Source organism: Jaculus jaculus, chromosome 4 (genome assembly GCF_020740685.1).
Source record: "Jaculus jaculus isolate mJacJac1 chromosome 4, mJacJac1.mat.Y.cur, whole genome shotgun sequence".
In the NCBI taxonomy this organism is placed as follows: Eukaryota; Metazoa; Chordata; class Mammalia; order Rodentia; family Dipodidae; genus Jaculus; species Jaculus jaculus.
In genome coordinates, this window is record NC_059105.1 from 69,217,714 (window position 1) to 69,242,886 (window position 25,173).

A 25,173-nucleotide genomic window follows, 5' to 3' on the forward strand; every position below is an offset into this window, starting at 1 on the left:
CAATGGTTAAAGTGCTTGCCATGCATACAGAAGGACTTGGGTTCAGATGCCCAGAAACCACACAAAAGGGCAGGTGTAGTGGCATATGCCTATTATTTCACCACTTGGAGGCAGAGAAGTTAATATAGACAAATTGGTGATCTCTAGGCTCAGCAACAGACCCTGTCTTAAAGAATAAGGTGGAGAGTGGCTTAGGAAGACATTCAATATCAATCTCTGGTCTCCACATAGAGGCACTTGTATGTGCCCACACAAACATGTAAGCACATACAAGTACTCATGCGAAAAAAAAGATCACACTGGGCCTTTAAAGTTAGCACACACCTTTTTTTTAAACGAGGTAGGGTCTCACTCTAGCTCAGGCTGACCTGGAAGTCATTATGTACTCTCAGGATGGCCCTGAACTCAAGGCAATCCTCCTACCTCTGCCTCCCAATTGCTGGGATTAAAAGGTGTGCAACACCACACCCGGCAGCATATACCTTTAATCCCAGCAGAGGTAGAAGGATCACAGCCTGAAACTACATAATGAATTCCAGGCCTGCCTGGGTCAGTGTAAAATCCTACCTCAGGTGAAAGGTGGGGGTGGGGGTGCTGGATTAGTGGTTAAGGCACTTGCCTGTGAAGCCTGAGGACCCATGTTTGACTCTCCAGATCCCACATAAGCCAGACACAGAAGGTAATGCAAAAGCATGAGATGGCACATGTGCACAAGGTGGTGCATTGCATCTGGAGGTGCCTCTCTCTCTCCCTTTCCCTCTCATAAAAAAAGTAAAACATTCTGTTGTACTTGCCTCAAAAACAAAACAAAACAACAACAACAAAAAAGGTCATAAGGAGGAAAGGGGACAATAATAATCTAAATAAATGTCTGGACATACCTCGTATTAATGGAAATAAAAGTCAACAAAGAAATAAGAAAATAATACATGAAGAGATCAAGCCAGAAAGTATGTTATTTGTGTAAATAAATGGACCAAATGAAAAGAACACTTCAAAAGAAAACACCACAGGTCACTAAGATTTGACGTAAAATTACATTTAGATGCCGGGCACCTGGGAGGCAGAGTTAGAAGGATCACCATGAGTTCAAGGTCACCCTAAGACTACACAGTGAATTCCAGGTCAGCCTGAGCTAGAGTGAGACCCTACCTCAAAAAAACAAATAAAATAAAGTGAGGGTCAAGAAAATACATATTGTATACAGCCTGTGGTAGAGTGAGACCCTACCTCAAAAAAAGAAAGAAAAAGGCCATAGTTTATTTCCTTAAACAAGAGAAAGGTCACTGCCTTTTCATGTTCTATAATGCATTAAAATATTATTGGAGACAGAAGTGGTAGCATATGCCTGAAATCCCAGCGTATGAGAGGCTGAGGCAGGAGGTACCTCATGGGTTCTAGGCTACATATATGTGAAGGCACTATCTCAAAAACAAACAAACAAAGTGTGCGTGTGTGCGCACGCGCATGCACGTAATTTATTGATTTTATCATTCCAGGCCCAATTTTGACATCTTAATAAAAATTTTAAAAAGAACCTATGACCAAGTTAAATGCTTGTGTTTAAATGTGATTACTGCTTTTCACCTCTACAAATATGGAAAAATGTAAAACACCCTATTCTGAACTAAAATGAAGGTCAAGACAGGCGTGGTGCCACATGCCTTTAATCCTAGCATGCAGAAGGATCACCATGAGTTCGAGGCCACCCTGAGATTACATAGTGAATTTCAGGTCAGCCTGAGTTACAGTGAAACCCTACCTTGAAAAACCAAAAATACATAAATAAAAATGAAATAAATAAAATGAGGGACAAGAAAATACATATTGTATATAGTCACATAAAGACCAGAAACAAAAAACTGATTGAGTAAAGGAAAGGTGGAGGGAGGGCTAATAAAAATCTAAGAGGATGCAAATAAATCATATGGAATCCTCCAGTTTCGGACAATGGAACACTCAAGAGCCATAGATCGTTGTTAGAAAATTTTCAGTGCCAGGGATGGGATACCTCCAGTGAGTTGTTGACCAGGAAGGTCCCTGATGGCCCTAAAACATTATAGGCCATTGCTGAGGCCCTTGGTTTCCCAACAGGAATAGATGGTAAGACCCTATTGCTGAAGACTTCACATACTTGGGCTGCAAGGCCACTGAGAAATCCTGCTGGAACTGAGCTGATAACCTCCTCCATGTAGACCAGCTGACAGAAAGCTGGAAGAAGCCATTCTACATGTAGTTCAATGGGAGAAAGAGATACCACCAGTGAAGATACTCAACAGTGGGCAATGCAAGCCTTATAATTGGCCAGCCAGCCCAAATGAGCCAACGGGTGCAATAGTGACACTCCTGTCGTGGTGGGAACTAACTACCCTCCAATTGGACTGGAGGCCTGCTCCATGGGAGGAAACACATTCCTGATACTGAAAACCTAAAACAGGGGTAGTCATGAGCCCTAGGAGTGTAACATCTGCTGATGTCTGGAAAAATGTATATACTATGCTTAGCAAACTGCCCAATAAACACTTATCTTAATATTTATACCCTTATATCAATACTACTCTCACTTTGGGTAGAGAATCTTCTCTTTTCAGATGGCAGTGACTTTGGGATGACTCAGAAGGTATCACAGTGCTGGAAAGAAGTGACTGGAGTACTGAGTAACATCTTGATCACACCTTCCAAGGCTCAGGGTCTAATGTGGAAGAGGTGGCGGAAAGAATGTAAGAGCCAAAGGAAGGATAGGACTCTTTACAACGTGCTCCCTCCAGACATAAAATGGCCTGGATATCCATGACTTCATAGTGCCTGACACTACCTACACAAGACCATCATAAGAGGAGGAAAAGACCATGACATCAAAATCAAAGAGAGACTGGTTGAGATGGGGAGGGGGATATGATGGAGAATAGAATTTCAAAGGGGAAAGTGGGGGGAAAGGGAGGGTATTACCATGGGATACTTTATATAATCATGGACAATGTTAATAAAAATTGAGAAAAAAAAGTAAGAATACTGGCTACTGTTTTGTTGGTCAGGGTGGCCCCTAAAGCCCTCAAAAAACAGGCTGTTACCACTGCTCTTAGTTGCTCACCAGAACCAAATGACCCTGTTCCTGAACACATGACACACTTTGGTTGCAAAGCAGAGAAATCAAGATGGAACTGAATTAGAAGCTTCTCTCAGAGGGCTGGAGAAATGACTCAGCCATTAAAGCTTTCTTGCAAAGCCTAACAGCCTGGGTTCAATTCCCCAGTACACACATAAAGCCATATGCACAAAGCAGCACATGTATCTGGAGGTGTTTGCAGTAGCAACAGGCCCTACCATGCCCAAACTCTCTCTCTCAACATAAATTTTTAGGGCTGGAGAGATGGCTTAGCAATTAAGGTGCTTGCCTGCAAAGCTAAAGGACCCACATAGCCAGATGCACAAGGTGGCACATGCACCTGGAGTTCGTTCGCAGTGGCTGGGGGCCCTGGCATACCCACTTCTCCCTCCCTCTCCCTATCTCTCTCGTTCACTCGTTCTGCCTCTTTTCCTCTCTCAAATAAATAAATAAAAATAAAAAATTTTAAACTTTTAAAAAATATATATTTTAACAAACTAGGTGATAGTGGCACACACCTTTAATCCCAGCACTCAGGAGGCAGAGGTAGGGGGATGACCATGAGTTTGCAGCCATTGAGGCCACCCTGAGACTACATAGTGAACTCCAAGTCAGCCTGAGCTAGAGCGAGACCTTACCTCAAAAAACCAAAACCAACCTATCCATCTATCCATCTATCTATCTATCTACCTATCAATCAATCAATCAAGCTGGCCATGGCAGCACAAGGCTTAATCACAGCACTTGGGAAGTAGCGGTAAGGAGGGATCACCATGAGTGGAAGGCCACCCTGAGACTATATAGGCTTTCATAGTTCTAGAAGGTTGTATGTAGGCTACTAAGGAATAAAGTCAACAATGGTCTTACTCAAGTTGGAAACCCTGATACCAATCTGCCAGGTTAGACATGCTACTCTGTAATAATGAGGTAACTGTTGTGGTCTCAACCAACCATATTCTGATTCGATTTAAGACCTACTCCACAGGACAGAATTAGAGCCCATGGCTAGAGAGGTCATAGGCCCTAGTGGGGAAGCTACTACTATTGTTCTGCAAAATGTACATGATGTTCACACCAAAGGGCCTTCTAAGAATTTATGTTTATGCCCACAATGCTGCTCTCAGCTTGCATCAATGAAGTTTCTCTCTGCAATGGATGGGACTTACAGCAAAAACTCATGTGCTGAAGAGTAAATGACTATTGACTGCTCAGCCCTATTTCAGCTCAGCATTTATACATCACCCCTTCCAAGTCTCAGATAACACTTTGTGGAGAAAGGAACAGAAAGAATGTAAAAGCCAGAAGAAGGGGAAGATTGCCATGGATCACTGTCTTCCAGACTTGGTACAGCAATGCACTCATGAACATGCAGCCGTTGTGGGAACTTGTAAAGACCCAAACAAGATGAGGCCTCATCAACATTCAGGATAAGGAAGGGGCTCATGAGGTCCTACCCTTTCCTGAGAAGGGGAGACATTTTCTTTGCGGTATATATATTGGTAAGTTGCCCATGCTCCAGTAAATAACCTTCAGCCTTTCCTCATGCAAACAACTCTAATTAAATTCAGTGGATATACCAAAAAGAAAACATGAAAAAGGGGGTTAGCTGGGAAGAGGAAGGGGTTCAGTGGGAGGGCCGAGAAAGGATAACAGGGTGAGTATGTTCAGCATATGTACATTTATGAAATTGTCTAATTTTTTAAAAAAGGAATAGCTGGAGATATGGCTTAGCAATTAAGTGCTTGCCTGTGAAGACTAAGAACCCCAGTTCGAGGCTCGATTCCCATGTAAGCCAGATGCACAAGGGGGCACATGTCTAGAGTTCATTTGCAGTGGCTGGAGGTCTTGGTGTGCCCATTTTCTCTCTCTCTTTCTCTCTCTCTCAAATAAATAACTAAAAATAACCAAAAAAATTTTTTAAAGGAATAGCTGTTACTCTTTGAATAAGTAGTAAAAAGAAAGAGAACATTAAAGGGTTTATTAGAGAGTAAGAAGATACCTTAGTGGGTAATGTACTTGTAATGAAAGTATGAAGACCTGAGTCCAGATCCTTATTACCCATATAAAATGCCAGGACTGGTGGCCCGTGCCTATTATCCCAGTGGTGGGAAGGTGGAAACAGGCCTGGCTATATTAGTCTGTGCTGCCACATCAGTGAGCTCAATGTTTAGTGAGAGACATTGTTTCGAACTAAGGTGGCCAGGGAGAGAAGAAGACACACACACACACACACACAAGAGGATACAGAGCATGCTGAATATGCAGTTATATTGTTTGTAAAAGTTCAATGAGCCCTACTCTGAATGAATAACTGAGTACAGTCTGTAATGAGTATAATAAAAATACTTAATTCTGTCACCTACATATACACATCAATATCTGCATTTTCTACATCCCTCCTCACCAAAATGTAAAGATTATGTACTTTTATAAAATGGTTCAACAGAAATTATAATGATCTACAATCTACTAAACTGAGTGCATGAATGCAGATGTGAAACTGAGATTGCAACAAAGATAAACCCAAGAGGACTCATAATGAAAACGTTCTTATTGCTAAGTAACTCTACTTTTCAGTACAATTAAAATTTTGTGTTCCTGGGTAAAACTAATATCCTTTAGAGCAAAAGTTCCTATTTAAAGTTACCATAATTGATGCTACTATAACAAAAGCAAAAAGGATAACTACCTCGACAATAGTTACTTTGTGTGGTTTTGTACAAATAGAAAAAAGAATCTGGCTGGAGAAATGGCTTAGTGGTTAAGGCGCTTGCCTGCAAAGCCAAAGGACTTTGGTTCTATTCCCCAGTACCCATGTAAGCCAAATGCGCAAGGTGGTATATGCATTTAGAGTTCGTTTGCAGTGGCTGGAAGCCCTGGAAAGCCCATTCTCTCTCTCCTCCCCCCCCCCCACTCACTCTACCTCTTTCCCTGTCTCAAATAAGTTAATAATAAAATATTTTTTAAAACAGAATATATTTTTAAAAGAATCTATCTATATTAAGCAGATGATTCCTCTTACTGCTATTTCACTTTGCTAAAGTTCTGTTTACAATCACTGTTAAAGTGACTGAAAAATGGCCCTAATTCTCTACTTCCTCCAATTACAGTAGTAATTCTCTACTACTGGAAGAAGTCATAATGTCACTTTGCAACTCCTCCTCTCATAAAATTATAGAGGTTAGGGGCTAGCTCAGTAATAGAGCATTGCTTAGCATTTATGAGGCCCTGGGTTTGATGCCCAGCACAAACCAGGAGGAAAAAAAAAAGTTTATTTTCCCACACTTTTCAGCAATGTGACAGAAATAGAGTGCCTATCCAAAACTAGGCTGAACTGGTCTTGCATATTTTCTTTTTCTGTTGCTCTCACTCTTTCTCAACTCTGCCATCTCCATGAGACTAAGTCTAAGCTACCTTGCTGGAAAAGGTGACACAACATTGAGAAGAGTTAAGGGTTCCCACAAGCTCAGCTGAGGGCAGCCTCCATTTAAATAATCAGCAGATCATAGACGCATATGAGATTAGGTAAACCTTCTGCAGAAAATTTTGGTCCAAATTAGCAGATTTAGCCCATCTACTGCCTTATGAGAAATACCAAGAGGTTGTTCCTAAATCACTAAATTTGGGAAGTTTTGTTATACAGAAATTGCTAAGTGATTTAATGATTCTACTGTTTGTTAGTTACAACACAGAATTGAATACTTTGAAAGCTGTGCATGGTGACACATGCCTGTGATCCCAGCACTGGGAAGGCTGAAGCAGAAGCTGAATAGCTTAAGACCAGCTTGGGCCACACAGTGAGACCCTGTCAAGAAAGCTGGAGAAAGAAGGTAGGAAAAGAAGAGGAGAAAGGGAAGGAAAGGTGGGGGAGGAGGAGTGGGAAAGAGAAGAAGGGATGGATGCACAGATGAAAACTATAGATAATGATAACCTCTAAGTAGACCAGCTGACAGAAAGCTGGAAGAAGCCATTATGCATGCAGTTCAATGGGAGAAAGAGAAATCATCAGTGAAGATATTCAACAGCAGACACTGCAAGCCTTATATTTGGCCAGCCAGGCCAAATGAGTCAACGGGTGCAATAGTGGCACGTCTGTCATGGTGGAAACCAACTGCCCTCTAACTGGACTGGAGACCCGTTCCATGGGAGGGAATACATCCCTAAAACTAAAAACCTACAACAGGGGTAGTCATGAGCCCTAGGGGTGTAATGTCTGCTGCTGTCTGGCTAAATGTATATCCTATGCTCACCAAACTGCCCAGTAAGCATTTCTCTTAATGTTCATATCCATATATTAATGCTACTTTCACTTTTGATTAGAGAAGCTTCTCTTTTCAGATGGCAGTGACCTTGGGATGACTTAGAAGGCACTATGATGCAGAGAAGAAGTGACAGAGGAGTGCTCAGCACTGAAATATCTCTATTACATCTTCCAAGGCTCAGGGTCCATTGCAGAAGAGGTGGCAGAAAGAATATAAGAGCCAAAGGAAGGTGAGGACTCCTTACAACGTGCTCCCTCCAGACACAAAATGGCCTGGCTATCCATGACCTCAGAGTGCCTGACACTACCTACTCAAGACCATCATATGAGGAGGAAAAGATCATGACATCAAAATAAAAAAGAGACTGATTGAGAAGGGGAGGGGATATGATGGAGAATGGAGTTTCAAAGGAGAAAGTGGGGGAGGGAGGGTATCACCATGGGGTATTTTTTATAATCATGGAAGTTGTTAATAAAAAAATTTGAAAAGAAAAAAATATATATACAGATAATGAAACCTAATGTTTATTATTTATTTTTATTTATTTATTTATTTTTTTGGTTTTTCGAGGTAGGGTCTCACTCTGGCTCAGGCTGACCTGGAATTCACTATGTCTCAGGGCGGCCTCGAACTCTCAGCGATCCTCCTACCTCTGCCTCCCGAATGCTGGGATTAAAGGGGTGTGCCATCACGCCCGGCTCTGAAACCTAATATTTAAAGTGAGCTTACAATATATGCATCTGTGTAGAAGCCTAAACATTTATGAACATCTGAGTTCTACTTTATGAGTTTACATTGTTACAAATTTTTTTAACATTGGTTAAAATTACTTAAAAGTCTTCTACCACAGATTTATTTACCAATAGCCTTTGCCTGTACTTTTAACTTTTATACTTATAACTTCATTAGACTGAGGTAAAATAAGTATTTGTAAAACAATTAAAATTCTTGCTGTTGCATGTTTTGCTTTCATATTTATGAGGTTTTGTGGATAAGTTGAAGAAAGAATGGGTAAATGAGACAGAGATTATACCCTCCACGAATGTGAGATGGAACTTTTGTTCAAATCATTAAGCTGTCCCTGGGGAATAATAGTCAATAGCAAAACACCATTAGCACCGGATAAAGTGTGGCCTGTAGCCCAGAGGTATGCAGAAAGAATTTTCTTTCTTTTTTTGCTTTTCTCTTTCAAGGTAGGGTCTCACTCTAGCCCAGGCTAACCTGGAATTCACTACATAATCTCAGGATAGCTTCAAATTAGGGTGATCCTCCTACCTCTGCCTGCCAAGTACTGGTATTAAAGGCATGCGACACCATGCCTGACCAGAAGGAATTTTCTACATTTTTTAAGCTGGTGCAAAATTTTAATTTAGTTTTTAAGAACACATAATACTCTTTATAACCTATTTGTAAATTAATCACGTAACTAGAGTCCTCTTTTCTAAGAAGCAACTGCCATGGACTTCACAACATATTAATTTTGATCTATGTTCTACAAACAACTGAATGTCAGATTTTTAGATTTGTGCCAAACTGTGCAGAGGGTTCCCACTGTTTTAATTTATATATCCCTAACAACAAACGCTGACCATATTTGATATGCTTATTTCATTCATATTTTTGGAAAGTCCTGTTTAGTTCTTTTGCCCATATGTTAATTGGGTTGTTTCCTTATTGTTGAACTCATTATATATTTTAGATACCAGTCCTTCGCCAGATGTGTGTTTTGCAAATATTGTTCTCTCAATGCATGAGTTATCTTGTGAGCCTCTTAACAGTGTGTTAGAGCTTACTCTTCATGAAGTCCAACTAAGCCATTTTCCTCTTTCAATCACGCATTTGATGTTACATCTAAAAACTCATCACAACCAGTTGTGGTAATGCACGCTGGCAGGAAATTCCTGAAGAGGCAGAGGTAGGAGATAAGGAACTAAAGGTCAGCCTGAAAACTCACTACCAAATCAAGTCACACAGATCTCTCCTATATGTTCTCATGGACAATTAGTAATATTTTTTACTATATATGGAAGTCTGTGATCTATTCTGAATAAGTTTTTGTGTGTATTGTTTTAAATTTTAAATGAATACTGGATTAGATCATCTTCATAAACTTAGCTGGTTGTGTTGTCATACAGTATAAAATGACTGTTTATGATAATATTGTGTGCTATATTTCTCTAACTGTAAGACATGCATGCACTGGCTCCAATAATAAACCATTAAAACAACTATTTCTATAACAATAGCCACAAAAAAGCTTTCTTATGAATAAAATTTTATTTGTAACATGTTACTGGAATATATGTGCTACTTGGAAAACTTAGAATTTACTACAGCTTGAACATAAAAGAGTTGCTAGGAGCAAGGTATGGTAATATATGCCTGCAATATCAACACTTTGGAGATGAAGGCAGAAGAATCAGAAGCTTAAGGCCAACCTCAACTACATAGAAAGTTTGAGGCTACTCTGAACTATGTAAGACTCAGAAAACAAAAAAGAAGAGAGGGTGTAGGATAAAAAGAATGGGCTTATCTATATAATACATCATTTTATAATACATAATCTTCAAGTTCATACGTGAACTGATTTACTTTGGTCCTAATTCTCCCATTTCACTAGGAAATGAGTGAACCTCAAGGTCCTCCATGTGTTTAAGTGGGCTCATATCAGAAAATGAGACAAGAGAGCTTTTTGGAAAGATAGGAACATTCTATATTATGATTAAAAGTCTCACATGAGTTGATACACTTATCAAAACTCACTACAGGCTGGGTGTGGTGGTATATGCCTTTAATTCCAGCACTCGGGAGGCAGAGGTAGGAGGATCATTGAGTTTGAGATCAGCCTGGAACACAGAGTAAGTTCCAGGTCAGCCTGGGCTAAAGTGAGACCCCCACCTTACGGGGCGGGGAACTTCACTACATACTTTATCAAGCATGTTCACCCTGCAGGCCACATGCATCCCAGGACAGCCATGAATAGGGCCCAACGTATTTTTAGATGGGAAGGTCATGTCACAATGTCAAAAGGCTAGACACTCCATGTACTAGATGTATGTATTTTATTACATGTAAACTTTACTTCAATATAAAAATAGTACTAACAGAATAAACTTTACAGAGTAGAGAATATTTGGTAGCCAGCTATCACAAAGTATCTCCTACAACAGGTCCTGAGTAGTGAACCTAGCTATTATACTACAGCTGTTGTGGTGGTACTGGAGAGAGAGCATTTACTATTGTCCAATATACTTCTGAGAAATTTTCTTAATATTTCTCTCTCCCTCCCTGATTGAACACATACCTAAATTTTGCTTACCAAACAACTGGTGCCATCTCCTCAGAACATCATATCAGGACTCTTTTACCTTCTCTCCCCTACTGGAACTAAAGCTTTTAAACACAAACTCTACTTTTAGGTCAGCTATCCTAAACAGGGGGCACATGTGATTATGTTTGAAAAAAGTTAATTAATATAACTATTTTTCAAATAGATAGGTAGTATTAACTATAAGGTAATAGCATCTTTCATTCATAAGTCATCAAAACATTTTCTATCTCAATTTTATTAAACATAAAACTTTACAGAAGACTAATAATTAACCAATAAAGATGTTGGGATGGTTTATACTGATAGTCAACATGACAGGACCTAGAATCACGTGAGAAGACAGGCCTCTGGGTATGCCTATGAGACATTATCTTGATTAGGTTGATTGAGCTGGAAAGAACCACCTTAATTGTGGGTGGCATCATTCCAGGGGCTTGGGTCTTAAGACTGGGTAAAAAGGAGAAAAATAGTTGAACACCAGCATTCATCACTCTCTAGTTTCTGAGTGTGGATGCAATGTGAACAGCTCTGCTTCATGTTTCCTGCCTCCATGCCTTTCCATATGACGGACTGTAACCTCAAACTATAAACTGAAAGAAACCCTTCCATTCTTAAGTTTCTGGTCAGACATTTGGTTCCAGCAATGAGAAAGTAACTGATACAAGTAACAAATTCCCAAGTTAGAAATTTTCATTAGCCCAAGAACTATTTGTATTTTTTTAAATTATTTATTTATTTATTTGAGAGCGAGAGACACAGAGAGAAAGACAGATAGAGGGAGAGAGAGAGAATGGGCGCGCCAGGGCTTCCAGCCTCTGCAAACGAACTCCAGACGCGTGTGCCCCCTTGTGCATCTGGCTAACGTGGGACCTGGGGAACCGAGCCTGGAACCGGAGTCCTTAGGCTTCACAGGCAAGCGCTTAACCGCTAAGCCATCTCTCCAGCCCACTATTTGTATTTTTAACTGGCAACACATTAAAAATATCTGAGTTAATATCAGATTCCTATCCCTGTAAATGTATGCATATGCTTTCCTAGCTAACAAACATTAATCCTTACTTAGAGGCTATTAAAGCATAGGTATAGTGATATCCAAGTTTTAGAAAATTAGATTGCCTTTTTACTGCAGTATTATTTATTGTAGCATAATATTTAAAGAACTAACTGAATATCCAATAAGATTTGGTGGATAAACACTTCACTACAGATTGTTAATGGCTTTTCCTCTCTCCCCCAAGATTAAAAAAAAAAAAAAAAAAAAAGAATTAAAGAGCATTGATTTTCAACTTTGGTTGGCTGGACATTACAATCAGCTGGGAACTTTCGAAAGAACACCAAGCCTGAGCCCCATCCCCAAAAATTCTTTATAGCACGTCCATGGTAAAATGGAAGCATGAATAGTAAAGGAGCTAGAATGGTTCTAATGTGCAGCCAAAGTTCAGAAATACTGAATTAGAACTAACAGAGAAGACTTGAACATATTACTGAGTTAGGGAGCAAAGCAACCAATGACTACACCCTTCCCCCCAAAAAAGAGTACGTGTACAAGATTTTGACTTACCAACATCCATTGCAGTTTCCATAAAGCTTTTCTGTCGTGAAGCAAACTCTGCAAGCAATTTCTGCTGCCTCTCTCTAGCCTTTTGTCGCCTAGATTAAGGAGAAATAAAGCTTTAAGTACAAGATGTATTTAAGATTGATCTACAGTCTTTCAGGAGTATATATGAAAAGCCCCTACTACAGTAAGGAGTGATTTTCTATAACGCATATTACATTTCATATTAGACTTGAACATCCTTGAAAGGAGTCTGTGGATTCCAAAAGGCTTCAAACTCACCAATTCTTTGGTAAAATAAAAGCCAATATTTACATTAAAGTGTGAACTAACAATTAAGGTAAATAAAAAAATGTGGATTTCCAGCAATACAATTTTATAAGACTATGTCAGGTGGCAGCAAGAACAAGAAGTCATTGTCGGCTCAGGACTAACAATTTAACCCCAGGCACAAATGACAGTAAATTGGTTGCTATAAAAGGCAAAGGGATAGAGAGATGGCTTAGCAGTTAAGGCCTGCAAAGCCTAAGGATCCAGGTTTGATTCTCCAGGTCCCACATCAGCTAGATGCACAATGGTGACGCCTGTGTCTGGAGCACGTTTGCAGTGGCTGGAAGCCCTGGTGTACCCATTCTCACTCCATCTCTCTCTCTAATAAATAAAAATAAATCCTTTTTAAAAAAGGCAATAATGTGTGTGTGGGGGGGGTATCTTTCTGTATGTCTGCATAAATAACCTGAAAGATTGACCAGGTGTGGTGACACACCTTTAATCCCAACACTTAAGAGGCAAAGGTAGGAGGGTCACTGTGCTCGATTTTGAGGCCAGTCTGGGACTACAAAGTGAAACTTCAGATCAGCCTGGACTAGAGTGAGACACTACCTTAAAACCAAACAAACAAAAAACCCTGACAGATTTGATAATAATTGTTGGCAACCTTAAAGGTATTTTAATGGGCTGGAGAGATTGCTAAGCAGATAAGGCGCTTGCCCATAAAGCCTAAGATCTGAGTTCAATTCCCCAGTGTCCCCATAAAACCAGATGCACAAAGTGGCACATTGTATCTGGAGTTTGTTTGCAGTGCCTAAAGGCCCTGGCAAACCCATTCTCTTTCTCTCTCTCTTGCTCTCTATGTGTAAATAAATAGGTTTTTTTAAGTATTTTACTATTAATCTAAAATGATATAAAGATCTAACATGTAGAATTTAGAAGAGAAAAATACTACCAAATCATTTTTAGATTACTCTCATACCTGACCCTATAAATTAATGGTGGTAATCAGGAGCAACTATAAAGACAAGGACTATGGTACTTAAAACATTATTTATTTTTGCCAAAACTGTTCTAACATCCATGTCACTTACTTTATAAATAATTTATGACCCACCAGGCGTGGTGGCATACACCTCTAATCCCAGTACTCAGGAGGCAGCAGTAGGAGGATTGCATGAGTTCAAGGCCACCCTGTGACTACATAGTTAATCTCAGGTTGGCTTGGGCCAGAGTGAGACCCTACCTTGAAAAACCAAAAGACAAATAATTTATGACCCACATAAGTAAACGTGCTTGGGGCTGGAGAGATGGCTTATGTTTTAAGGTGCCTGTGAAGCCTAAGGACCTAGGTTCAGCTCCCCAGAACCCATGTAAGCCAGATGCACATAGTGGCACATGCATCTGGAGTTTGTTTTCAGTGGCTAGAGGCCCTGGCGTGCCCATTCCCTCTCTCTCTTTCTCTAATAAATAAATAAAAATAAATTTTAAAAAAAGGAAAAATAAAGAAAACTTGCTTATAGCTACAGCTCTTTCACATTATTTCTGAACCAAAATTTTATGTAAGTTGATCATTCATTCATCAAATGTAATTCTCAAAGACAGTGATTATTTCAAATAATTAAATGTATCCCTACTTCCCTTCCTGGACAAGAAAGAAGAATACAGCTGCCAGAAATGAATAACCTAGCACAAGATGACATTTGTGTGGTGAAAGACTGCAAATAATAATGATGATGATGATAATAAAAGGCTATGCACAGGGTAATGATTTTAAAAATACCCATATTGAGGAATATAGGTGCCACATTTTTCACTGTAAGAATGAGTTAAGAGGGTACTTAATAGGTTGATAATGTATATATGTAAGTACAATGATTGTGATGGGAAGGTAATATGATGGAGAATGGAATTTCAAAGGGGAAAGTGTGGGGGGGGGGAGAGGGAATTACCATGGGATATTTTTTTTATAATCATGGAAAATGCTAATAAAAATTTTTAAAAAAGAATGAGTTAAAAGTATGTAAAGGGTGGGGGTGGGGAGGGAGGGAATTGCCATGGGATATATTTTATAATCATGGAAAATGTTAATAAAAATTAAAAAAAAAAAGTATGTAAAGGGGGAGGGGCTGGAGAGATGGTTTAGCAGTTAAGGCGCTTGCTTGCAAAGGCTAAGGACCCAGGTTCTACTCCTCAGAAATCATGTAAGCCAGAAGCACAAGGTGACACATGTGCACAAGGTGACTCGTGTACAAGGTGGCATACGTGTCTGGAGTTCAACTGCAGTGGCTAGAGGCCCAGACACATCAATTCTCTCACCCTCATAAGAAATATGTAAAGTTGGGCTGGAGAGATGGCTTAGCAGTTAAGCGCGTGCCTGTGAAGCCTAAGGACCCTGGTTCGAGGCTTGGTTCCCCAGGTCCCACGTTAGCCAGATGCACAAGGGGGCGCACGCGTCTGGAGTTCGTTTGCAGTGGCTGGAGGCCCTGGCGCGCCCATTCTCTCTCTCTCCCTCTACCTGTCTTTCTCTCTGTGTCTGTCGCTCTCAAATAAATAAATAAATAAATAATTTAAAAAAAAAGAAACATGTAAAGTGAGAAAATAAGAATGACTTGTATGGTATCAAATTAGAAGTATAATAATAAAATAATAAAAATTGTTAATGAATACAGGTAGATATAAGAATAACACTTACACACACACACACACACACACACACACACACGCACGCACGCACGCACGCCAGGCATAGTGGCACACACCTTTAATCTCAGCACTTGGGAGGCAGAGGTAGGAGGACTGCTGAGAGTTCAAGGCCACCTTGAGACTACATAGCGAATTCCAGGTCACTCTGGGCTAGAGTGAAACCCTACCTTGAAAACCCCTCAAAAAAGATACACACACGTGCACGCATAATTTTCCTCACGTCTGTCCACTAGGAGGACCTGAAAAAAGCTATACTTCATTAGAATAAACATAGGATTTGGTTCTCTACTAAAAGCAACAAGTACTCTATGGATAATGGCTAAGTACAAGATGGAACTGGAAAATTTTATTGACCCAAAATAAGAGTGTGTTCAAGAGTGATAATGATAGATCAGAAAGGACATGGAAGCCAGTTTTAAGGAGCTCTCAGAGACTAAACCTGAAACAATTTGGGTATCAAGTCCATAACTAAAACAAATAAATGAATATAGTGGAAGGGTCAATCTTGTCAACTTGATGAGATTTAAAATCACAATGAAAGCTTGTCTGTAAAGTGAATTTCTAGATTAGGTTAACTGGGGTGAGAATGCCCACCATAACTATGGGCAGTGCTATTCCATGGAGTCCTGATCTGTTTGAAGAAGGTAAAATCAGCTGGCCAGGACTGGTTCTTCTCTGCTTCTGGACTGTGGGGCACAGCTGCTTCTGGCTCCTGCTCCCATGACACTGATCATCATGATGGACTGTAACTCCAAACTATAAGCCCAAACAAACCCTGTCTTGCTTAAGTTGTTTCTGTCAGAGTATATGGTCACAGCACTGAGAAAAGTAACTAGGGCTAGAGAGATGGCTTAGCAGTAACACTTGCCTGTGAAGCCTAAGGACCCAGGCTCAATTCCCCAGGACCCAAGTAAGCACAGATGTACAAGGTGATGCATGCATCTGGAGTTCCTTTGCACTGGCATGCCCATTTTCTCTCTCTCCCTCTCTCTCAAATAAATGAATAAATAAAATATTTTAAAAATAATTATTTAAAAAGGAAAAGTAACTACTATTAATAGCATATGGAAGACAATAAGAAATGGGATATTAGAGAGTCTCAAAGTATCTCTCTACAAATTCTAGAAAAGGGCAGTTTGACAGTGAAGAAGTCTGGCAGATAACTCCTTAATCAAGTGATCAAATGTAAACATCACTAATCAAAGAAATGGATGCAACATCTCAACAGTCTTGTCAGAGGAACAAACTGTAAATGTAAACAGAAAGGGGCAGCAGAAAAGCCCAAATTGAGGGCCAACCCACAATCAACTATTGTCCTGCAATCCTGAAAGGTTCTAAATTCATGAAACAATAGAAAGTCTAAGAAAACTATTCTATATTGAAAGAGAACAAAAAGCTATGACAGGTAAATGCAATGAGAAATACAGACTAGACCTTTTTGTTCTAAGAAATATCATTTGAACAACATCAAAACTAAGGTTTTGATAGTTTTATTGTTGTTATATATGGAAAAGTCTTTATTTCTAGAATATATATGCTAAACTTTTCCAGAGTGAAGGGTACTATGCCAGCAACTTACTCTGAAATCTTCAACTTTCCTGTATTGTCCCCAAAACTTTTCTGTCCATTTAAGGTTATTTTAAAATAAAAAGTTCAGGGCTAGAGAGATGGCTTAGCAGTTAAGGCACATGCCTACACAAAGCCAAAGGACCTTGGTTCAGCTCCCCAGAAAGCCAGATGCACAAGTTGGTACATACATCTGGAATTCTTTGCAGTGGCTGGAAGCCTTGGTGCACCCATTATCGTTGTCTCTCTCTCTCTGCCTCATTCCCTCTCTCAAATAAATAAAAAATTTTTAAAGTTTAAATAAAAAGTTCATAAAAACTTTCATGTCATCTTCAAAGAACAAATACTTATCAAAAAGGAACAATATAGGGCTTGAGAGGTGGTATAGTGGTTAAGGTGCTTGCCTGTGAAGCCTAAGAAGCCAGGTTCAATTCCCCAGGACCCACATAAGCCAGATGCACAAGGGGGCACGTGTCTGGAGTACATCTGCAGTAGCTAGAAGACTTGGTATGCCCATTTTCTTTCTTTCTCTCTCTCTCTGTCCATCTTTCTTTCTTTCTCTAATAAATAATTTTTAAAAAAAGAAAAAACAGCAAGTGTGGTAGTGCGTATTTTTAATCTCAGCACTTAGGGGGCCGAGGTAGGAGGATCACTGTGAACTTAAGGCCAGCCTGGGACTACAGAGTAAGTTCCAGATTAGCCTGGGCTAGTGTAAGACCCTACTTCAAGGAGAAAAAGAAGAAGGGGGGGGGGTGAGAAAAGATAGAGGAAAGGAGGGAAAAGATATAAACAAGATATGCTATAGATGTTCAAAGCACCCAAAGAGATTGCCAAGAATGTTTTGAAGGACAAAAATATTTACAGAATACATGTGTGGTCTCCTATGCCACTGTTTGATCAATTGTTAGGTTTTGATATGCTTCTTTAATTAATCCCACTTTACCATTCACCTCTAAATATGTACATTTAAAGCTGGAGGGATGGCTTAGCGGTTAAGGCATTTGCCTGCAAAGCCAAAGGACCAGATTCAAGTCCCCAGGACCCACGTTAGCCAGATGCATGCATCTGGAGTTTGTTTGCAGTGGCTGGGGGCCCTGGCATGCCCATTCTCTCTCTCTCTCCCTCTCCCTCTTTCTCTGTCAAATAAATAAAATATATAAATATGTACATTTACATTCAGAATAAATATGCCCACAAAAGAATATTTCAAATACCAAATCTATACATTATACATAGGAAATTTCAAATGCAACTGCTTGACACTAGAATTCAAATGTATTTCTCTACCAGCTACATAACCAGAAATAGAAGGTCATTGTAACTTTCTTCTTGGCCCACATTATTCTTTTATTAAATTGGGCATAAATGTAAACAGGAGCCATTAACAAAATACAAACAAGTTCTAGTAGAGTCAGTAATTTTCCACTATTATTATCTTGGAGGTTGAGGATACCAAAGTTGTAAATTATTAAAACCATCTAAGACTTCTGTTTGGTATCTTTTCTAATGAGTTAATCTCTTATGAAAGCGATGCCAAGTTTTCTACAGGTAAGATACATGGAAATGAATCATCATTAATTGTTTATGAACTATTCTATCTTTATTGTGAAACTTAATCCAAAATAGGGAACAGGTTAGTGAAATGTACAGCAAGTTCACATTCATCTTAATCCTCAACTGTCTGTTACAGAATTAGTTTCAAGTGCTTGACAATATCATCACTGCTGAAAGAAATAAAACCTACCATGAGGAAATTCTATAAAATTTTAGGTTATTATTTAGAGCACTAGGATCTTTGTAAAAATAGCATCTAAACTATGACTTCTATGTCCACATCTATTCTTAGCAACAATTATAAAATACCTTTTGCCAATAAACCTTGATTCTAAATGTTTACCTCTCCTCCTCACCTTTTTTTTTAAAGCACTATTACATCAGGCATGGTAGCACATGACTTTAATCCCAGCACTCAGGAGGCAGAGGCAGGATTGCTGGGAGTTCAAGGCCACCCTGCAACTACGCAATGAATTCCATGTCAGCCTGGACTAAAAGGGGGTGGGGGCACTATTATATAATCAGAAGGCAAGACCATTGATTTAGAAAAAAATAATAAAAAATCTTTTTTTTAAATTTTTGTGCTCAGTGAATACAGTCAAGTTGGTACCACTGTTAGCCTCTTCCCTGTTCTCCTTCCTCTACAGGGACCCTCCTTGTTGGGGTATAGGGATCATACATTGCGGGGTTAGCCTTTAGTTTTGGGTAGGAGGAAATGTCTCTGTGTATCATGACCAAATGTGTGGCTCTGACAGTCTTTCCGCCCCCTCTTCTGCAAATTTCCCTGAGCCACGCTGGGTTCATATTAGGTCTGCTTCCCTTTTGAGATCTTGGGTGCCTCTGTGTCCCTGGATATCTGGTTTGGTAAGGGTTGATTGTTCTCTGTGTCTATCTCCTTCACCGTTGTGCCGGTTCCTAGTTAGCCAAGAAAACAGCACTCTTTCATGTTTCCCCAACTATTCTTAGTTTCAGCTGGGGCCCTTTTGAGATATGATGAGATGGTTCTCTCCTTAAGATCTGCATCTATCTCGTGGTTAGGCAGATACCATCTTGACCGGAAGCTCCAACAAAAATAATTCGTATCTCATTTTCAACCTTTCACTTTGATCAGCAGGTACATTTAATTCTAGGAGGTTACTAAAAACTAATCAACTGTCATCTAGATGCTTCTAAAGTTTTACTCTAGATTTTTACATACTTTTTCTTTTCTTTTTTGGTTTTTCGAGGTAGAGTTTTGCTCTAGCCCAGGCTGACCTGGAATTCACTATGTAGTCTCACACTAGCCTTGAACTCACAGTGATCCTCTTACCTCTGCTTCCTGAGTGCAGGGATTAAAAGCATGTACCACCATGCCTGGCTTTACATACATCTCTAAACATTTCATTATCTATTTATTTGTGCATGTGTACATACATGCATGTGTGTGCATATGTATGAACAAGCCAGGGTCTCTTGATGCCATAAATGAACCCCAGAAGCTTTATACCACTTTTTTGTGGCTAGCTTTTACACACATTTCTAATGCATATTTTCTGTAATAAATTTTTATTTGCATCATAAATGAAGTACAACCATGTATGTGACTATAATGGCTTCTCAATGTTATCAAAGGATGATCTCCTAACTAGCAAATCAAACTGCCTGAATCTTTAAGACGCTGAACAACCTGGACATTTTTGGCCTTGTTCTACTATGTCTTCTCTACAGATCGCCTTGTTCCAGTTTCAACCCCCTCCATTCCAGTATCCCTTTTCAGACCACTGTGTGCCAGTTCTATGTTTAATTTCTCATCTGCTTACTATACACACAGGTGTATATACAGGCTTCCACTATTATCCATATAAAGAATCCTGTAGGGTTACCCACTAGGGGTCTCTCCCAGCTTGGGAGCCTTGGGTTTTACTTTCTAAGAATAAAACTTTACTTAACTTGAAAACATAAATAAAGCAACCTGTAGCTTTAAGACTTTTCCCCTAAGGCACAAACCCTATACCTGACTAGTCATCTTCAATCAGATGTCCCCCTTAAAGTTTGTGAAGTTTAGAACTGAGCCGAAGAATTTTATTTCTGACCCTTAGCCCCCTTGAGAATCCCATTACTAAGTTAAACAGGAACATTATCCAAATCAGAACTATTTATGGCATATTGCCTTTATGTATAGAAGTTGTGAATAAAAAAGCTTTTAAAAGCCAGGCCACGGTGGCACATGCCTTTAATCCCAGCACCCAAAAGACAGAGGTAGAAGGATCACCATGAGTTCAAGGCCACCCTGAGACTACATAGTGAATTCCAGGTTAGCCTGGGCTAGAGTGAGACCCTACCTCGGGGAAAAAGCTTTTAAAAAAAATAACTCCTATAAAATATTTCATATATTTCCTCCTCTCCTTGTTATCAACATCTATATCAGATCCTTCTAACACTTGCCCTCCTACCAAATAACTATTGCCTAAGCAAATAAATTCGTTTTAGAGAAATTAAATGTATACATATTACTTTAACCTCTGAGAACTGAGCAATGGCAAACTTGAGTTTCATATAGAAAAAATATTTTATATTCTTCATCTTTTAGCCTTATATATATTCATTAGATTTATTAACCTTCATGAACAGTAGCCTTGTCCCAAGAATTTGACAACAACACTGAATCTCTCAAGGCTCATCTTGTGGTATTTAGGAGACGGAACAAAGTTTCTGGGAAACTACATTGTAATAATACAAACAACTCTAATTCTTAGCAACATATGCTAAGACCCATACACTGTTCACAGCTCAGCAACATATGCTTAGAGCCATATACTTAAAATGGGGCTGGAGAGGCAACTTAGCAATTACAGGTACCTGCTTACAAAGCCTGATGAACTGGGTCAAATTCCCAGGTAAAACCAAATGTACATATGGTACATGAGTATGGACTTTGTTTGCAAGTGGCAGGAGGCCCTGGTGTACCCATATTCTCATTCATCCATTCATTTTCTCTCTCTCTCTCTCTCTCATATAAATAAATAACTAAATATTTGTTAAAGAAGTCAGAATTGAGGAAGGAAATTTAATAAATACATGATTTAACAACTTAGAAGCAATGTAAAACTCAAAGCTAGAAGCTTGCTAGGGTGTTTTTCAAAAAAAAAAATTTAGATAATCATCAGCCATATATCGATACAAATAACAAAGTATGGCCAAGCATGGTGGTGTATGCCTTTAACCTCAGCACTCGGGAGACAGAGTGAGTTTGAGGCCAATCTGGAACTAGAGAGTGAGTTCCAGGTCAGCTTGAGCTAGAGTGAGACCCTACCTTGAAAAACAAAGCAAAACAATAATAATGTTAATAATGTACGAAAAAGAATTGAATTGGATTTTTATTTTAATATCTAAATACTTCCAATTTTTATATTCACTTAAAGTTGACGACTTTTAAAATAATAATTCTTAGATCCCTATAACGGTAACAATAACAATAACAGCAATTTTTCTGACAATGCCTACAAAGTTTGGTAACACTTTATCGTCTCACCCCCAAGCAACTCAGTATACTGCACAAATAAACACTGGCTACATACAGCTATAGTTGTTGGTTCTAAAACATCCAGGAAATTAGCCTGGATAACCAAAAAGAAGAAAATCAAGTCAAATCTTCAACTGGAACATGAATATCTAAACTTTTAACATAGAAGTTACCTTTCTTCCTTGTCCAGAGTTTTCTTCTCTGCTGAAGTGATTTTTTTGGGTGGCACAGGAGGGGTCACTTTTCTACATATCTCTTCAATGATACGTTTGTTCATTCTGCTTTGCAATGCAGCTTTTAACAAGATTCTTTCTACTGCAGTTATGCCATCTCCATGATTGTATTTGGGGATTTCTGGCTGGATTAAAACTTCTATGTCATCAAGCCAAGGAGGATAGAAGGAATTTTGTTTTCCTGAGAGTTTGTGGTGAAGTTTAATTAGCAAAGATAATATGCTTTCTTTAATTTCCAAAATGGCTGTTGTTAACTGGGGAGCTGAACCAGGAGCTGACCATTTACTTGAAGTTTTTGGACGAACCACCTGATTTGCTTCACTGCTACTTCGATTGATGATCTCTTGAAATTTCTTTCTACGCTCTGCTACTAAACTGAAGACTTGAGCTGTTCCAGAATTCTACCGGTAAAAAACGAGAGAGGGGGGGAAAAATCAAGAAATTATTCAATAGCAACTCTTCCAAAGGGAATGTTCACGTTTCATCCAAAGATCTATTCAGGAGGTTTGCTCTGTAAATACACCTGTCTCTTTTCTTATCAGTGGTTTGTACTACTCCATCTGGAAACAGCAATGAGGAAAGATTACCAGTACTATCATCTCTTTGGAGATCTCCTGAGCCTATCTACCATAGAAAACAAAGCTCCCACAGATCTACAGCCATATTGGAGAGAAATCATATACGAAATTTCTCCTTAAAGAAGGCAAAGTTATTCTATTCACTATTCATCAATTTTAGTAAATGTGCTCCCAAAGCAAGCGCCACTGTTCATCAAGAAAACTACCTATGTTCTTCACTAACTTTTGGAAGTCTGATGAACTTTCAGTTAAAAAAAAAAAAAAAGTGGTCAGGCATGGCCATGCACACCTTCAATCCCAGCACTAGGGAGGCAGAGAGAGGAGGATCACCATGAGTTTGAGGCCACCCAGAGACTACATAGTTAATTCCAGGTCAGCCTAGACCAGAGTGAGACCCTACCTCAAAGAAACCAAAAATTAAAAAAAATTAATAAGTGGGCTGGAGAGATGGCTTAGCGGTTAAGCGCTTGCCTGTGAAGCCTAAGGACCCCGGTTCGAGGCTCGGTTCCCCAGGTCCCACGTTAGCCAGATGCACAAGGGGGCGCACGCGTCTGGAGTTCGTTTGCAGAGGCTGGAAGCCCTGGCGCGCCCATTCTCTCTCTCTCCCTCTATCTGTCTTTCTCTCTATGTCTGTCGCTCTCAAATAAATAAATAAATAAATGAACCAAAAAAAAATTAATAAGTGTTTTATTTCCATTTTCTTTTTTTTTTGTTCAATGAACCAAAAAAAAATTAATAAGTGTTTTATTTCCATTTTCTTTTTTTTTGTTCAATGAACCAAAAAAAAATTAATAAGTGTTTTATTTCCATTTTCTTTTTTTTTTGTTCAATGAACCAAAAAAAATTAACGTGTTTTATTTCCATTTTCTTTTTTTTTTGTTCAATGAACCAAAAAAAATTAATTAGTGTTTTATTTCCATTTTCTTTTTTTTTTTGTTCAATGAACCAAAAAAAATTAATAAGTGTTTTATTTCCATTTTCTTTTTTTTTTGTTCAATGAACCAAAAAAAAATTAATAAGTGTTTTATTTCCATTTTCTTTTTTTTTTGTTCATTTTTTATTTATTTATTTGAGAGCGACAGACACAGAGAGAAAGACAGATAGAGGGAGAGAGAGAGAATGGGCGCGCCAGGGCTTCCAGCCTCTGCAAACGAACTCCAGACGCGTGCGCCCTCTTGTACATCTGGCTAACGTGGGACCTGGGGAACCGAGCCTCGAACCGGGGTCCTTAGGCTTCACAGGCAAGCGCTTAACCACTAAGCCATCTCTCCAGCCCTTATTTCCATTTTCTAAGCTAATGGATTTTAACTGGGGCTAGAGATACAGCTCAGATATCATGAGTGCCTACCAGCATATATATGCCTTGGGTTCAATCTCCAACACCACATAAAACTCTCATGGTGGTACATGTCTGTAATCCTAGTACTTTAGAAGTAGAGGCTAGGAAATCACTAGTTCAAGACCAACCTGAACTACATGGGATCCTACCTCATATAGAGGTGCAACAACAACAAAATAATAATAATAATAATGAATGAATCTGAACTGATAATTTTACTTTTTTCTATGGTCATACCACCCTGAATTTGTCTGATCTTGCCTGATAATTTTACTCCTCAGGAACATCAAAACTTGCAAATAAAAATTTAGTTGTTAAAATATAAGGACAGGGCTGGGGAGATGGGGAGAGGACCAAAGCTTGATTCCCCAGGACCCACATAAGCCAGATGCACAAGGTGGCACAGGCGTCTGGACTTAGTTTGCAGTGGCTAGAAGCCCTGGCGTGCCCATTCTCTCTCTCCCCTCTTTTCCTCTCTTAAATAAATAAATAATTTTTAAAAAATATATAAGGATGAAAGGCTAAATTGACTGGCTTCACACCTGAATATTACTATGATTTGTTTTTTCAATCGTTTTTTGTTTTATCAACCAAGCATTTTTCTCAGTAACCTATCTTCTAAACAACTGCATTTGGGCTCTTAGAAATCATCTTTTAATTAAGATATGGATCAGTTTAATGGATTTCACTCCTTTTTCTCAGCATGTGTGTAGTATGTGTGCTGTGATATGTGTGCGTACATGCATGCATCCTGTGTATATGCATGTGGAGGCCAGAGAAGAAATCTATACTTTTCTGTTTCTCACTGATTTTGGAGCTTGCAATTTTCATGAACCCCAGTGATTCTCCAATCTCTGCTCCCCACAGGACTAGTATTACATATGTGTATGGTCATACCCAGGTGTATAGGGGTACTATGGAATCAAAGTCAGGAAGTCTCAGGTCCTCTTAGGCCCTCCTGCTTGCTTTGGAAGCACTCTTACCCACAAAGCTATCTCTCCAGCTCCCTTGTTTGTTTTTCTAAAGTGGGCATACTATGAATTAAATCACAGTATACACTAGTGTTAACATTCAAACTACTTCTTAAAGTACTCTTCAATAGCATTGGGGTAACAGCTATCTCTGATAGAAGTTCCAAGTTTTTAATTAAAACCTCTTAAAGTGTTCATGA

The 25,173-nt window shown here is 39.1% G+C and overlaps 1 protein-coding gene across 1 annotated transcript in view; it reads right to left on the reverse strand.

Annotated features, from left to right (window-relative positions):
* The window catches only part of Ubr3 (ubiquitin protein ligase E3 component n-recognin 3), a gene marked incomplete at its 5' end in the record, with an annotated part of 256,366 nt that overhangs the window by 65,786 nt on the left and 165,407 nt on the right, over positions 1 to 25,173 (reverse strand). Inside the window, 2 exon segments of the mRNA XM_045148373.1 lie at positions 12,261 to 12,349; positions 22,026 to 22,486. Of these exon segments, the coding sequence (XP_045004308.1) occupies positions 12,261 to 12,349; positions 22,026 to 22,486 (550 nt within the window).